This window comes from Lipotes vexillifer, unplaced genomic scaffold (assembly GCF_000442215.2).
Source record: "Lipotes vexillifer unplaced genomic scaffold, Lipotes_vexillifer_v1.1 scaffold182, whole genome shotgun sequence".
NCBI classification, from domain to species: Eukaryota; Metazoa; Chordata; class Mammalia; order Artiodactyla; family Lipotidae; genus Lipotes; species Lipotes vexillifer.
This window is the reverse complement of record NW_006798798.1, coordinates 5,906,622-5,923,507: the sequence shown is the minus strand read 5'-3', so window position 1 is coordinate 5,923,507 and position 16,886 is coordinate 5,906,622. Positions and strand designations below refer to the sequence as shown.

The window sequence follows — 16,886 nt, the reverse complement described above, 5'->3', positions numbered from 1 at the left end:
GGCCCCGCGCGGACAGACTGACTTCGCCGACAGATTGACGGCCGCGTGGGCGCCTCACCACCATGGTCGCGTAGCCTCCTCAGGCGCCAGCCGCGCTGGACCCCTCGCTCGTCGTCCTCGTCGCCGATGCCGCCGCCATGGCGACACAAAGGGGAGGGCGCGAGCTGCGCGCGGGCGGCTGCAGGCCCCGCCCCTAACGGCCGCCCGTGGCTCCGGCACTAGCCTCACAGGGGCGGGGGCAATGGGGGACGCCGCGCAGCGTCTCATTGGCTCCACCCTTGGCCTTAGGACGACGCCCCGCCCACCTGGCAGATTTTCATTGGCTTGGGTCTCATTTCTGGATCGGTCTCTCCGGTCCCGCCCCGCGAAGTTTGACAGCGCCACGCCTATGCCTGCTGTTCATTGGCCGTCATTCCCCTCCTGAGACACACCCTCAGGTTCTTTATGCTTTGCTTCTAACATTTCTAACACTAAGCTGTGGACCCTTCCCTTAGTCCACTGTCAGTGACCGCTCCTCTGCCACTTTCAATTGGCTTCTCCCATGGCCTCAAGCTTTTCTCCATCCCCCTAAGCAGCTCTTCAAAGTCTCGATCCTCTGACCCCACTTTGTCAGTCCTTGACCCCTCCCCTGCCCACAGAATACTAACAACATTGGCCCCTGGATGTTTTTCACTGGCTCAGATGTCCTGCCTGGGACATAACCCTAGGCAATCTGCGACTTAGCCTCCCCCTACTCACTGGACATTTTCCTTGCCTCCTCCTCTACTGCTTCTTACAGGCTGGCCTCCAGCCTTGACTCCTCGTCCCTAGGAATAAATTTAGCCTGCATGCCTGAACATGACCACGCCTCCCATAAAGCCAGTCCCAATTGTTCCCGCTGTTGACTGAGGCTCAGAAAACACTCTGTAGGGACTTCCCTGGTGGCTCAGTGGTTAAAGATCCGCCTACCAATGCAGGGGATACGGGTTCGAGCCCTGCTACGGGAAGATCCCACATGCCGCGGAGCAACTAAGCCCGTGTGCCACAACTACTGAGCCTGCGCTCTAGAGCCCGCAAGCCACAACTACTAAGCCTGCATGCCACAACTACTGAAGCCTGCACACCTAGAGCCTGTGCTCTACAGCAAGAGAAGCCACTGCAATGAGAAGCCTGTGCACCGCAACCAGGAGTAACCCCGCTTGCCTCAACTAGAGAAAGCCTGTGCGCAGCAACAAAGACCCAATACAGCCAAAAATAAATAAATAAATAAATAATTATAAATAAATAAATACAGCTCTCTGATCCCTGGACCAGGTATGTACATTAAAAAAAAAAAAGAAAGAAAGATGGGCTTCCCTGGTGGCGCAGTGGTTGAGAGTTCGCCTGCCGGTGCAGGGGGCGCGGGTTCGTGCCCCGGTCTGGGAGGATCCCACGTGCCGCGGAGCGGCTGGGCCCCTGAGCCATGGCCCCTGAGCCATGGCCGCTGAGCCTGCGCGTCCAGAGCTTGTGCTCCGCGGCGGCAGAGGCCACAACGGTGAGAGGCCCGCGTGCCGCAAAAACAAACAAACGAACAACAACAAAAAAAAGAAAATAAAAGAAAACACTCTGTAACAACGCCTTCTCCAAGACAATTTGCCATTGGTCATGCCCTCAACAAGGCCCTCGAAGGTACATCCCTGATCCATCCATTCATTCATTCAAAAACTCTGATCGCTTAATTTGTGGATATATCAGCAACCAAAACAGGGGAAAATATACCCTGCCCACACGGAGCTCAAAAGCTAGTGGGAAAAGACAGTTTACAAAATAAGTATTTTAAAATATAGAATATTAGAAAGCGATAAGTTCTATGGATAAAATGTAAGCCAAGATTGGGGAAAGGGAGTGCTGACGGTGGGGTAAATTTACAGCTACTTATTTCAGTTTATTGAACTTGCTGACTTCACTTCCATAACAGGGATTTCCCACATGAATTTCCCTCTGCCCGGAGTATTCGCTGCGCGCCTCCCCCGCCACCCCCACCATTAAAACACGACTGCAAATTCTTTCACACTCCTCTTATGAAAAGGTAGAGTCTATCTCCATCTGGGCAGGATTGTGACAACTTCAACCAATAGAGAATAGTAATGAATAGAAATTGACACTATGTGATTTCCAAGGCTACGTAGTAAAAGGCAAAGGCATTCTTTGTCCACTGGCATGACTAGCTCTGGAGCCTTGAGGCATCATGTGAGAAGTGCAACTCTGCTGAGGTAGTCGTGCTCTGAGGAAGCATAAACCACATGGAGAGACCTTGTGTAGGCACTACAGTCTGTAGTTCCAGCTTAAAGTCATCTGAGCCCTGATGTCAGACTTGGGAGTGAAGAAACCTCCAGAGATTCCGCCCCCAGCTGTCAGGCCACCTTTGTCTTCCCAGCTGAACCCATAGACATCATGGAGCAGAGACAAACTGTCCCCAACTGTGCCCCGTTCAAATTTCTGACTCACAGAATCCATGAGCATAATAAAATGATTGTTTTATACCACTAAGTTTTGGGGTGGCTTGTAATCCAGAAATAGTAATTAGGATGGCCCTTTGTTAGTTATTAATTCCTACCTGTCTCAGCTCAAATATAACTTCCTCAGGAAAATTTCTAGGTCCCACTCACCCCCCAAGATCAGATTCTGCTACTATAAACATCTTTTTTTCTCCTTATATCTAAGCAGCTATTTCCTTCTTTTGATTTTATTTAAATGTATGGTTTGTTCAAAAAGACTGAAAACAAGTATTTACCATGTCTGTGACATAAAGAAGCTACTTTTTACAGAAATCTATCCTATCTTCTCTTTTTTTGTAAATACAAATATCAAAATAATCCTGATCATATATTCTCCAACATTTTATTATAAAAGTTTTCTAACATACAGCAAAGCTGAACAATTTTACACCCATATACCCACCACTTAGATCCTACCATTAGCATTTTACTATATTTGCTTTATCTCACATCTACCTATTACTCTATTCATCCATTAATCTAATTTTTGGATGCATTTCAAAATAAATTAAAGACATTGTATACTGTCTCCTAAATACTTCAGCATGCATATCCTTCATTGGAGTTCAATATTTATTTTTCTTTTGAGGTAAACCTTACATACCATGCAATTCATAAACTTCACTGAATTTTGACACCTTTGTAGTCAAAATCCTTATCCAGGATGGCAACTGGACTTTTTATATGGCATCCCAGGGCTCCAAAAGGAGGGGGACGGGGAGAGACGGAGAGAGAAGAGAGACTGGGAGAAAAACAGGTGGAAATTATATCATCTTTTCTAATCCAATTTAGAAAGTTAAAGTAATATCACTTCCTCTGCATTTTATTTGTGGAGGCAGTCACAAAGTTCAACCCAGTTTCAAGAAGGGACATAGACTCTACTTTTTGGATGGGAAATGTGTCAAAGTATTCACAGATAAAACAATAGGTTTTTCACAATAGTCCGGACAGGTGAATGATAGCCTAGACTGGGGTGGGGCAGTGGAATGGGGAGAAAGGCGGGGTTAAATTCTGGAGAGATTTTAAAGGTAGAGATGATAGAACTTGCTGGTCAACTGACTGTGGGTGTGAGGGAACGAGAGGAGTCAATGACAGCTGTGAGGCTTCTGACCTGAGCAAGTACAAGGATGGAGCTGAGAGCCAGGGAGGAGCAGGTTTAAGGGGAAGATTAAGATCTGTGGAGTTTGAGACATCTCTTAGACTTTTTTGTGTGGATGATGAGCAAGTAGCAGGGTATAAGAACCTGAGGTTCTAGGCTGAAGATAGAAATTTGTGGACTATCAGAAAAGAAATGGGGTTTAGAGCCCATGATGCCAGATGAGAGCACCTGGGATTGACTGTAGATAGAAAAGTCAAGGCCAGGGCCCTGGGACACACTAAAGTGACAGGTGTGAGGCATAATGAGGAGGCACAACCAGAGAGGTGAGGAGAGGGCTGGGGTTCTGGAAGCCAGGAAAAGAAGTGCTTCAAGGAGGGGGTGGGGATCAGAGCACCAAATGCTGCTGCTGGGTCAAGCAGGATGTGGACTGAGGCCTGACCATTGTCCCACACTCTGATGACTCTACAAGCTTCATACCCAGAGGACAGTTCCTTTGGTCTCATCTGAGACAGGAGGATCCACTCCTGAGTTGAAGGTCAGATAAGGTGAGTCCCAGTCTTGCCCGGAACCCCTCTCCTGCCCTCATAGAGGATGAAACCAGAAGAGACTTTGCTTCAGTGGTCAGAAACTAGGGTGAGGTGGGGCAGGGCAGAGCTAGGGTGTGTGTGTGGGGGGAGGCGGGGCATGGGAGCTATTTCCCTAAATTAGCATGACCCTTGGACTTTCCAAAACAACTTCTTTCTCAGAGACAACCAGTAACCTGAAAAAAAAAATTTATTAGGAAAAATAGAATCTGTACAATTCAAAGTCGTCTGGCCTCGAGAGGCTCCTTCCCTCCTCAGCCGCATCCTTGGGGACCCAGAGGCGACCTGGCTGGAGGAGACCAAGACCCTGGGTCTTCAGTGTGGCCCAGCAGGCGGGATATCTGGGCATCTACTTTCCTGGAAAAAGGACAGCGGGGTAGAGGCTGAAGTTTTGCTCAGGATTGGGGTCTGGGGCTGTGTATGTTCTGGGAAAGGGGCTCAGGAGAAGTGGGTACCAAACGGCGGTCTCCGAGGATTCAGGGGCCGGGTGTCTTAAATCCTGGCATGGTCACCTTTTCTGCCGCCGCAGCTCCGCCCTTTGAATCCTTAGCACCTGCAGTATAGGGTCGTCCTGGAACTCGCTGCCGTCGGAGTCTGGGGGAAAAAGAGCGAGATTCAGGGGGCCGGAATCGTAGCGTGCTGGACTGCCATCCAGATCCGGGCAGCCACGAGCGTCGTTGCACATCAGCTCACCTTCCGCAGCCTGAAGAAGTCTGGCAGCCTGGAAGAGGACGTCCTCTGAGGGGGCGTGGCCATCAGCGGATGAGGGCGTGATCACAACTTCAAGAGCCCCCTCCTTGAATGGACGGGGCGGGTCCTTAACACAAGTGGCCGCCTCCTCAAATGGAGGGGGCCGGACCTCGGGCGGCTTACACCCGACTTCAGCCAAGAAAGTGTCTTTGTCCTTCCTAGGCACCGATCCCACTAGGGGGAGCATGGCCTTGGCGTTCCGAGACTCAGCCTTAGACCGATCTTGCGGGGTCTCTGCCTGGGGACACCGTGATTCAGATGGAGGGGCCGTGACCGCTGAACGAGAGGACAGAGTCTCGGTTTGAGGGCGTGTGGCCTTGACTTTCTGAGATTCAGCCTCGGGTGGAGGCTGGCCCTCTTGGCGAGGGGGCGTGTCCTCCAGGCTGTCCGGAAACAGCCGAGCCGCCACTACTTGGCCCAGCGCGCCTCTGAGCTGCGGGCCAGGGCCCTCGTCCGCTGCCGTGATTCGCCCAGCAGACTCCTGGCGCTGGGCTCTGCTTCTTCGAGGCTTGGAGCTCTGCCTCTCGACCTCGGCTGGGCTGCATGGTGCAGGGGTGGGCGGGCCCTGGGGGGCGGCAGGGGGCGCAGGAGTGGAGGCAGATGGCGCAGTGGTTGAGGCTGGAGGCGCAGGAGTGGAGGCTGGGGGCGCTGGGGTGGAGGCCGCGGCCGTGGGAGGGATGGCCCCAAGAGATACCCAGGGACCGGACTGCGGGACCCAGAAGAATCCATGGGGGCTGTGGCCCCAAAAGATATGTGGAGAGAACCCTGGGGGAATAGGAGGCCTCTCCAAGTGGAAGGCTTCCTGGGGACCAGATGGAGCCACACTGCCCCAAAGTGGGATGCAGTTAGGCTGGGTTCCCAAGGAACCAAGGGTCTCCGCAGGGGCAGGAGAGGTCTGTAGACAGCTGGGGATAGGGACCTGAGAGGGAGAGAAAGGGTAGAGGGTCCTCAGTCCCCCTCAGCCTCCCCCTTCCTCCAACTTCCCTTAGGATCCCTGCTCCAGCCCCCTCAGTCTCCTCCCTCCCCCATCTCACCGCAGGGGTGAGGGCAGGGGTCTGGGGCAGCACCCAGGTTCCATCACTCTGGCTTCCTCGAGCCTGTTCAAGCTTCCGCCGCTGCCGCCACTGGTATAGAATGTCATCCTCTGGCCTCAGGGGTGCCAGGGAGGAGACTGGGGATGGAGTAGGGATGGGGGCAGGTGCTGGGGTTGCTGTGGAGTAAGTAGAGGGAAGAGGGGTAAGGCAGGGCCTGGGGGGGATGAGCAAGGACAGCCTAGCACACACCCATCAACTGTACCAGAAGATTATTCAGACAGGCTCTCCAGATAATGTCCCAACTCCCCTGCAGATTGGGAAGTGGGGAAAGGGGCAGAATCAGAGAAGAGGGCCCTCATGGGCTTCTCAACCTGTCATCATTCAATTCTTCATTCATCAACAAATATTTATTGAGCTCTTACTATTTGCCAGGCACTGTTCTGGACATGGTGGTTACAGCAGTGACCAAGGCGGATCCTCCAGAATCTGCCCACTTCTCCCCACTTTACTTCCCTCACCTGCCAACCTCGAAGCAACTTCCTCCCTGGTTTCCCTTCTTCCTATCCTCCCAAACTGTCCCCACCCACAGCCAGAGGGAGCCTGTGAACACCTGAGTCAGATCAGGGTCCTCCTGGGTTAGAATCTTCCCCGGGCTGCACCTCTCTCCTGGTAAAAAGCAAAAGTCTTTGCATTTGTGGTTTCCTGTGCCTGGAAGGCTCTTCGTTCATGTAACCACAGGGTTCACTCCAAGTCTTTCCAATATTTTCCCAGGTATCACCTTCTTAGTGACGCCTTCCCTGGCTACCCTATTCAAAACTGCAACAACCCCAGCCCTACCACTCTCCATCCTCTTTCCTGTTCCATTTTTCTCCTTAGCACTTATTACCTTCTAACTAAATATCTAAATATCGTACTTCTCTGCTTATTTATTGTTCATCTCTCCCTCCACAATGCCAGCTACACAAGGGCAGCAATTTTTGTCTATCTGGCCATTATCATATCCTCAGTGTCAAGAACAGGACCTAGTGTCAGTATTTGTGGCATAAATGCAAAATGAACTGTTTATTGTGTTCCATCCCAGTGCCCAACCCTGTGCTGGGAATACAGCAGTGACTAAAGGCAGGGCCACTGGCTGTCCACAGTCCTGTGGGGCAAAGAGACACCATTCCCTATCAACCAGAGCATCATTTTGTCAGTTATGATTAGTATGGCTACCATTATCTCTCGGAAGCCCCACCTACTAATGCTGCACAGAGAAGGGTGGGGGGTGCATCATGTGGGACCTCTTCTTCTCTCCCTTCTATATACTGTGATTCTACTTCCAGACCTGGCCACTCCCCTCTACTCTGCTCCTCAGGCTGTGGCCCAACCCAAACTACCAGAGTCTGTCTCTCACTAGATGTTGATAGCAGCCATAGGGAGCCAATAAAGATCCTGTGCACTCCTTGCTCAGAACTCTCCCGTGGCTCCCCGGTAGATTATGACCAAATGCCTCACATGCCTACATAGCCCATGGAATCCGACCCCTGCCAATCTCTTCCACCTTATCCCACACTACTCTTACTCCTGGCTCTTGCCTTTCCTAGTTCATTGTCTGCATCGTGTTCCCTCCGACCTCAGGTCCTTTGTGCAGGCTAGAGGGCTATTGTCCCCACCTGCATCATTCAGGTCTCCACTTAGATAGCACCTCTTCCAGGAAGGCCTTCTCTGACATCCCAGCATCGCAATTCTCTCCTGCATGGCCCTCATTTCTGCTTATATTTCACATTTGTTTGTGGAGTTATGTAGCTATTCTCTGCCCCACACTCACTATCCTGTGAGGACCATGAAGGTGGGACCATGTATGGTTGGTTCACTAAGGAATCCCCAATCCCGCTCACAGGCTTCATACACAACAGATATTCAATGTTTGTTATGTGAAATAATGAATACATTTAATCTGCAAAACAACTCATGAAGTAGGTAGTAGTTTTATCCCCATTTTACAGATGAGGAAACTGAGGCTCAAGGAGGAGAAGTGAATAAAAAGAGAAGGAGCAAAGAATCAGACAGGCGAGTGCTTGGGCAGGATCACACAACATGCACAAACACCACTCTGTTCCCTCTGCTTGCCTGTCCCCACTCACGGGAGTCCTGTGAGACATGGAGAGCATCTGTCCTGTGCACCATTGCATCCTAGGACCTGGGCACAGAGTAACGGTAAGAATGATGACCGTAACAGTAACCCATATCCTTAATCCAATCTCTGAACTCTTGGGGGCAGAAATTTGCGAGTTCAACAGTTTGCATGTTTTAGCAAAGTTACATGGTATATACAGTGTTGACAGGGGTCTGGATCAGTACACCAGACTCAAACACATTGGTATTTAGTTGAACAATATGAAATTGCCATTATTCAACCATTTTTCACTTACAGACAAAAATTTCATATGGTTCAATGTTATATATCCATAGAAAGAAGAACGAATATTTACTCCCTGACTTCAGACTATACTACAAAGCTACAGTAATCAAAACAGAACAGTACTGGCACAAAAACAGACAAGTAGATAAATGGAATAGAACAGAGAGCCCAGAAATAAATCCACACACTTATGGTCAATTAATCTACAACAAAGGAAGCAAGAACATACAATGGGGAAAAGACAGTTTCTTCAATAAGTGGTGCTGGGAAAACTGGACAGCTACATGTAAAAGAATGAGATTAGAATATATCCTCCCACTTCATACAAAAAGAAACTCAAAATGGATTAAAGACCTAAACGTAAAACCTGAAGCCATAAAACTCCTACAAGAAAACACAGGCATAGAACACTCTTTGACACAAATCATAGCAATATTTTTGTAGATCTGTCTCCTAACGCAAAGGAAACAAAAGCAAAAATAAATGAATGGGACCTAATTAAACTTAAAAGCTTTTGTACAGCAAAGGAAACCATCAACAAAGCAAAAAGACAACCTACTGAATGGGAGAAAATATTTGCAAACAGTATGACTGACAAGGGATTAATGACCAAAATATATTAACAGCTTATACAACTCAACATCAAAAAACAAACAACCTGATTAAAAGATGGGCAGAAGACCAGAATAGACATTTTTCCAAAGAAGACATACAGAAGGCCAAGAGGCACATTCAAAGATGCTCAACAATGCTACTCATCAGAGAAATGGAAATCAAAATCACAATGAGATATCACCTCATACCTGTCAGAATGGCTATCATCGAAAAGACCACAAATAACAAATGTTGGTGAAGATGTGGAGAAAAGGGAACCCCTGTACACTGTTTATGGGAATGTAAACTGGTGCAGCCACTGTGGAAAACAATATAATGGTTCCTCAAAAAACTAAAAATAGAACTACCATATGATCCAGCAATTCTACTCCTGGGTCTATATCTGAAGAAAATGAAAACAGTAATTCAAAAAGATACATGCACCCCAATGTTCATAGCAGCATTATTTACAATAGCCAACATATGGAAGCAACCTAAGTAAGTGTCCATCAACAGACAAATGGATAAAGAAGATGTGGTGTATATATACAATGGAATCCTACTCATCCATTAAAAAGAATGAAATTCTACCATTTGCAACAACATGGATGGACCTAGAAGGTATTATGCTTAGTTAAATAAGTCAGACAGTGAAAGGTGAATACCATACATTATCACTTACATGTAGAACTGAAAGAATAAAATAAACGAATGAATAGAACAAAACAGAAACTGACTCACAGATATAGGGAACAAACTAGTGGTTACCAGTAGGGAGAGGGAAGCAGAGGAGGGGCAGGATAGGGACAGGGGCTAAGAGGTACAAACTACTATGTATAAAATAAAAAGCTACAAAGAAATATTGTGGAGCACAGGGAATATAGCCAATATTTTATAATAACTTTAAATGGAGTATAATCTGTAAAAATTTTGAATTACTATGTTGTACACCTGAAACTAATATAATATTGTAAATCAACTATACCTCAATAAAATAAGATAGATATATGAATATTCTTCATACTGTTTACATCAAATTTTGCTGGCAAATCAGCTGTGGTGCCAAATTTGCAAAAAGCCTTCTGATTTTGGGGCTTCGTGTTCAGAACTGCAGACAGGACGCAGAGAGAGAACATGCATACTCCTGATAGCTACTGTTAACAGAGCCGTGCTAGGTTTTCCATGTATTCACCAACTCATTTAATCCTCACAACACCCATGGCAGAGGAGTACAATTATTTCCCCTGTTTTACAGCTGGGGAAACAAGGCCCAGAGAGGCCCAAGGTCACAGAGCTGGTAAGTCGAAAGGCTGGGATTTGCACCCAGACTGCCCTCATCCTTGCCTCCCAGAACCTACCTTGTGCCTTGGGGTCAGAGCCCTTGCTGGAGTCAGGAGTGAAGGTCATGGAGAAGGGAGAGAGGCCATCAGAGCCGACGGGGAATGAGGAGATGCCGGCATCGCCGGGGCTGGGGGAGGAGGAGGAAGAGATGGAGGCCTTGCTGTAGGGAGAGGCAGAAGTGAGTCAACGGGGGTCTCAGAGGCAGTAGCCCGAGCCTGGAGGGGTAGGAGTGGGGAGGATGATGGGGGTGGGGGAGGCACCTGCATTTGAGCAGCCTGGCAGCTCTGCTTTGCAGGCTCAGTGTCTCCAAGTCCAGCAGGGATGAGTTCCACGTGTTGAGGCTCTGTGAGGTGACAGGGGTCAGAGGCCAGTCCCCATCCCAAAGGCTACTGGGAAAGGGGCTCGGGACAGAGGGCCTGGATGCAGGTCTACATTCCACCTGGTGCCCTCACATGCTGGCTTAGAATCTGCTCTTCTTCCTCAGGAAAGAGAGACCAGGTTTTCCTCTGTGGATCCATATCCCTCAGTGCAGTCATTGTTATAGAAGGGTTGACCCTGCCTTCTTGATCAGGCCTGGCTAGTCATAATGTTCTGTCCTCTGGTTCACAGTGATTGGCTCAAAGATGAGTGAATGAGAGTAAGCCCTGGGGTTTAGGATGGAGCTATTGGAAAAGCCTTCTCTTTCCACTGGAGTGATCAAGTACATTAGAAGCCTAGAGTTAACGGGGCCATCTTAGCTTTTTTTTTTTTTTTTTTTTTTTGGGGGACCGCGGGCCTCTCACTGCCGTGGCCTCTCCCATTGCGGAGCACAGGCCCCAGCCGCTCCGCGGCATGTGGGATCTTCCCGGACCGGGGCACGAACCCGTGTCCCCTGCATCGGCAGGCGGATTCTCAACGGCTGCGCCACCAGGGAAGCCCCACCTTAGCTATTTTGAGGGGAAAGCCTACCTGAGGTTGAGCCAAACAAAGAGGAACAGAGAGCCATGAGAGTCAAGTTCCTCCCAGTATGGTTCAAACACCTGGATTCAGCTATGCCTGAAAGCAGCTACCTTTGGATTTCTTGATTGCATTAGCCAGCAAGACCTTCCTCTTTTGTTTATACTTCCTTGAATTGGGGGTTGACTCTAACTCTATCCCAGGGCTGGTGCTGCCAGTTCAGGCATGTAGGGGAAGGAGTGGATGGGGATGTCACCTGCTTTATTTCCTGAAGCGGGGCCATAGTCTGTGATGCACTGACCACCTTGGCACGAGTCGGGACTGCTGTGTTGGGTCTTCCTTCTGGTTCATTGGCTCCTGTTGAGAAGCTCCAATTGATTTAGGGGGGGCCAGGAGGAGTGGCTGCTGGGGGTATAGCTCAGGAGAGGTTATAGGCCAGGAGTAGATGAGACTGAAGCAGGTACCTGCTGCAAGTTGTCTGCTGGGGTCTGGTGATTCAGGCCACAGCCACCAAAAGTCAGCTGCGGTTGGGCCTGCAGACTCGCGTTCCTCTCGGCTTGTGGGCTGAGCCTGTCGGAACCGGTTTATGTACCTGTGAGCATCAGAGAATTGCAAGGTGGGTGGGATGAGGAGAGCCTAATATTTAATAATAACAATAATAATCACAATAGCCAATGTTTACCTAGCTCCATAGCAGCACTTGGGAGTTGTCCCTCAACATCAGTTCTCCTTTCTTATAGAGCAATGCAATTTTGTTTTGTTTTGTTTTGTTTTGTTTGCCAGGCTGTGCGGCATCTGGGATCTTAGTTCCCCAACCAGGGATTGAACCTGTGGCCCCTGCATTGGGAGTGCGGAGTCTTAACCACTGGACCGCCAGGGAAGTTCCCCAGTAATGCAGTATTATATAAGATGATATAATCCGGGGCACATAGCCACTCTTCTATAAATACATTTACCAGGTGCCCTTGTAGCTTTATGGCCATGTAACTCTGTTCTTGACCAACAGGTACGAGGAGATGTGATTCTGGAAAGTGGATGTGGCTGGGAGCCATTATGGGCCATGAAGGAAAGGGTAACAGCCTAGGGAAGTGAGAGCGACAAGACAGAAGGAAACTGTGTCTCTGAGACCTCAATTAGGGGCTGCCATATCAGGCCTGGTTGCTTCTGTCTGGACCATTAGGTGAGGAAGAAATAAGTGCTCTCTTGTTTAAGCCACAATTAATTTGGGACTCTATGTTACAGCAGCTGAACTTGGATCCTACAAATCCAAGTGCTCACTATGTGACAGGCATTGTTATAGATGCTGCACAGACAGTAACTCATTGAAAATTTAAAACAGCCCTAGAGCATACATGCTATTAATATTCCCAATTTACAGATGAGGAAACTGAGGCCAGGATCATATACAGAGTTGGTGACAAAGCTTGGATTTGAACCTCGCTCCAGATCTCTTGCTAACATGCATGAAGTGTGGTCCTAAAAGTGCAGATCTGGCTGTGATATTATGGGATGTCTGCCCCCTCCCACTGATCCAAACCCTTCTTTTCCCCCAGGGCTACTGCTACTTACTTGGCCACCACAGAGTCCCCACTGTCAGTCACAGTGAGTGGTGGAGAGGCTCCCATCTGTCCCTCAGTGGTGCTGGGTGGGGAAGGCGTCCTTGAGCTGGATGGCCAGGACTCCTCAAACAGCTCAGGGGATTTGGGACCTGTGGCCAGAGCCCTGGAAGCTTCTGGGAGCCTGGATCTCTGGGACCTGGATGAGCTCAGGGTCTAAGATAGGGGAAGCGAGGAGAAGAAAAAGTGAGGCCGAGGGGTTATCCCTGTAGGGTAACGAAGACACATACAAAGTCTCAGTCCGGAGGGGAGGAAACATCCCACGATTGCAACAACTCAAAGTGATTGGGGCTGTGATGAGGGATTTAGGTGGTAGAGGACAGGATAAGGGTAGGGCCATAGGGAAAAGAGGAGGGACTGTCTTTTGATCTCTCACCCCCATCTCTCATCATGTCTTCCTTCCCTCTAGTCGTCACTCCCTTGCTACTGGGCTGCGACACAGCACTCTCTGTTGGCTGTCCTCACCTTGGGGTGCCAGGTCAGAAGTGGCTTCGACCCAGGGGGCCGTCCCCCAAAGTACTGTCTTGGGTGGAGAAAACTGGCAAGCTGCAAGGGGAGAGGGGGGTTGGCAGGCAAAGCATGGTCACTGCAGCCCTGCTGGGAGGCTGTATGTGGGTGGGGTGAATGGGAGAATGGTAAGAGGGCAGAACCACACTACGATTCCCATGGATTCCTGGAAGAGATGGACTATAATTCCCTTGAAGCACCACTGCACACTCAAGATAATGATACTGGTGGCACGATTCCCACCAGCCCTTGGAGCAGTCTCAAAAGAGAAGAACCCAGGAACTGTTGGTTGGTGGTTCTTAACCGTGGATCCAGTCCAGGAGGAATCTTTTAAAACTACTGATGCGTGATCCTCACCGCAGACCAAAAGAATCAGAATATCAGGAAGGGGGCTGGGCATCTACGTACATCTTCTTCGCAGTGTCCCAGGTGATTCTGAAGTGGAGCTCACGTTAAGGGCTAAACCTTATCACTGTACATTTCCCATAAGTCCTTGGGACACTATCTGAGGAGAAAGGGGTAGATGGGCTACAGTCCCTATAGTCACTGGGCTCCGCCTAAGCAAGAAAGGTCAAAAATAACACCCATGGGAGTCTGGGGACAAATTCTAAATTAAGAATCTTAATTCCCAAGATGCCCCTGAGAATTGCGAGGTTAGAGGGAAAAAAAAAAAAAAAAAAAAAGCCCTCGGGGCCACTTAGCGGAACGTAAGACGCTATGGAACCCCCGAGATGGTGAAGTCCAAGGCGGGAGCCGCTTAAGGCTGTGGAGCATCTTGGGAGTTGTAGTTCCAGTGCCGTTGAGAACGAGAGACTCCGCACCCTAGAAAACCTGGTCCTAGGCTGCGTTGCTCTCACCCTTGGTCCTCCCCAGGCCCATTGTGATCCCCGGAAGAGGGATCGGTCTCACCTGCGGTCCATCCCGCAGCTACCTCGCCGATTCCGCCTGCTCTGCTCGGTCACCGGACTCACTCTGAGCGCATCTTTGTCGCTTAGCAATGCCCTATCAGCCCCGCCCCTCTCTGGGACTGCAGGCGCGGGAAGAGAGCGGCCTCCAAGGCGACGAATGATAGGAAAATAAAAGTAATTGGACGGTGGCCAAAGGGAGGTGTCTCACAATTGGTTGGCTATAACGTGAATGAGAGAGCATGTTTAATTGGAGAACCGTAGCGAGCTGCAGTAATTGGCAAGTCCGTGGACCAATGGAAAGAAGCTGAGACTGGGCTCGCGGTTAGGAGGGGTTCCAATGCACTCTTGCTTTCCTGTACTCGTGTATTCTGGCCGCTCCCCTTCTTGCTGCGTAAATCTCATCCAGATTTCAGTCTAACTACGGCTTTTCCCGTTGCAGGGGCAATAAGGGCGTCTATGCCCTCTCTAACCGCCGTCCCTCCATCAGTCCAGCAGCCTACCAGTCCCACCCGGTCATCTAAGCATTTCCGTCTTGCTCCAGGAGCAGCTGGTTGCGCCAGATGCCAGGCCTGGGCTCCTGGCCGAGGTGGCTGGATCAAAATGAGCTATTTTGGGCCCCGGCGCGCTGCCCCAGGGGGGCCAGCCTGGACTGTTCTTGCCCGCACCCCCTGGCCGCTGCTCACCTGGCAGACCCCGCTGCCCTGTGCACCCGAGGCTGAGTCAGATGCACAGAATTAGGCCCGGCTTGCAGGGAGGCTGGGACCAGGGCCCTGCTGAGATGGGAATAGGGTCTGTTCAGTGTCCTCCTGACAGCCTGGCCCAGCTACCGCATTCCCGGTACCCAGGAATCTGCTCCTAAGACCGCCATCTGCGTTATCCTCAGAGCGCCTTTGGGGCGGGGGTGGATTAAAGGGACTGGGAATTCTTTGGTGGGTTTCTCAGGCCGTGGATCTCAAACGCCACGCTTGCACCCCACTCTGGCAAGGCTCCGCCTCCTCAGCTTTAATTTTCCTTTCGGAAAATTGGGGAATGATATCTCCCTGGCATTCAGCAGGCGCTTAATAAATGGCCAAGTCATTGTTGGGCTGTCTAAATAAGGCTCTATTAATGGCCGGCTCTGGCCGCAGTCCCAACGTCCCCGGGCGGCCCGCCGAGGGGCGGACACAGAGCGTACTATAAAGCAGCGGCGGCACCCGCTGGGGCACTGCGGAGACTAGGACGGCGGCGGCAGCGGCGGCGGAGCACGATGGAGATCCCGGTGCCTGTGCAGCCGTCTTGGTTGCGCCGCGCCTCGGCCCCGTTGCCCGGGCTTTCGGCACCCGGGCGCCTCTTCGACCAGCGCTTCGGCGAGGGGCTGCTGGAGGCCGAACTGGCTGCGCTCTGCCCCGCCGCGCTGGCCCCCTACTACTTGCGCGCACCCAGCGTGGCGCTGCCTACCGCCCAGGTGCCAGGCCTGGGGGAGGGGCGGTAACCCGTCTACTTCCAAGGCTGGGGTCCCCGGTCACCCTGAGGGGGGTGAAGGAATGTCCCTTGACTTTGAGCGGGCCAGAGAGTCCGGCCCCTCAGAGGGGCTTCCGGAGTTCCCTGAGTATGGATTCTCGGAGGTCAGGTTACTGAAAGGGGTGGGAGGTCCCCGTCAGTCTGAGGAGGGTCTCAGCTTCGAGAGGGAGTGTAAGGGCCGGGTCAGTAATTGGGTGGGGGCGGTCACTCTGAGGGAAGTCTTGGTGATTCTGAAGGAGGCTGGGGACCCAGGGAATCTGGGAAAAAGGGGGAGCCCAGTCATTCTGAAGGGCGTGGGGCTCCCAGTGCCTCCCGAGGGGGAGGGAATAGTTTGTTATTCTTGAGGAAGAGAGTTTGAGACTGTGGTGACTGTATGTCTCCTGGAGAGGTAGAGGGGAGGGAGGGTCCTGTGACTTGAGAAAGGGGGGTCTGGCCACTCAGAAGTGGGGGAGGAGTACTGGTAACTACTGAGGGCGCAAGCAATCCCGTGACTCGAGTGGGAGGGTAGAAAGGGGAGACTGGGGGAGGAGGCATCTTGACGATTTCTGGCGGGGGTGGCGCAGTAAGGGCCCCTGGGGCTCTGAGGGGAAGGGGGCTGAGCAGTGTTCAGAAGGACACGCTGACTACGGCGTTGCTGACACTGGGGGAGAGGGCAGGCCTTACCCCGTGAGGACGGAGGTCCCTGACCTTGTAGGGTAAGGGGGCCTCATCACTCTGGATGAGAGGGGAATCCCAGTGGCTACAAGGGGAGGGATGATCCCAGTTATTCTGGGCGAAGAGGTCCTCGGTGGCTACGTGTAGGAAAGGGGACGCCCCAGTTCCAGAGGCCAGGAACAGCTGCAGCACCGGAACCAACGGAGAACCAAGGGGAGGGGCCTTTCTGGGTCCCCGGAGCCTCGCCCCGCCCGATGACTATCGGGCTGTGCGCAGGTATCGACCGACCCCGGGCATTTCTCGGTGCTGCTGGATGTGAAGCACTTCTCACCGGAGGAAATCGCCGTCAAGGTGGTTGGCGACCACGTGGAGGTGCACGCGCGCCACGAGGAGCGCCCGGTGAGCCCGCCGGCGGGGGCGGGGCCAGAACGAGTACGCGGGAT

At 51.2% G+C, this 16,886-nt stretch overlaps 2 protein-coding genes across 2 annotated transcripts in view; one reads left to right on the top strand and one right to left on the bottom strand.

The window, feature by feature from the left end:
- PROSER3 (proline and serine rich 3) overlaps window positions 1-14,301 on the bottom strand; it is a 17,433-nt gene extending 3,132 nt beyond the window's left edge. The window contains 14 exon segments of the mRNA XM_007471097.1: window positions 23-218; window positions 3,577-3,649; window positions 4,485-4,556; window positions 4,712-4,793; window positions 4,893-5,160; window positions 5,984-6,159; window positions 10,340-10,482; window positions 10,583-10,665; window positions 11,515-11,615; window positions 11,723-11,850; window positions 12,828-13,030; window positions 13,340-13,356; window positions 13,359-13,420; window positions 14,291-14,301. Coding sequence (XP_007471159.1) covers window positions 23-218; window positions 3,577-3,649; window positions 4,485-4,556; window positions 4,712-4,793; window positions 4,893-5,160; window positions 5,984-6,159; window positions 10,340-10,482; window positions 10,583-10,665; window positions 11,515-11,615; window positions 11,723-11,850; window positions 12,828-13,030; window positions 13,340-13,356; window positions 13,359-13,420; window positions 14,291-14,301 — 1,615 coding nt within the window.
- A 1,229-nt stretch (window positions 14,302-15,530) lies between these two features.
- The window catches only part of HSPB6 (heat shock protein family B (small) member 6), a 2,604-nt gene continuing 1,248 nt past the window's right edge, over window positions 15,531-16,886 (top strand). The window contains exons 1-2 of the mRNA XM_007471008.1: window positions 15,531-15,733; window positions 16,720-16,842. Coding sequence (XP_007471070.1) covers window positions 15,536-15,733; window positions 16,720-16,842 — 321 coding nt within the window. The 5' untranslated portion in view covers window positions 15,531-15,535. The remainder of the gene's footprint in view (window positions 15,734-16,719; window positions 16,843-16,886) is intronic.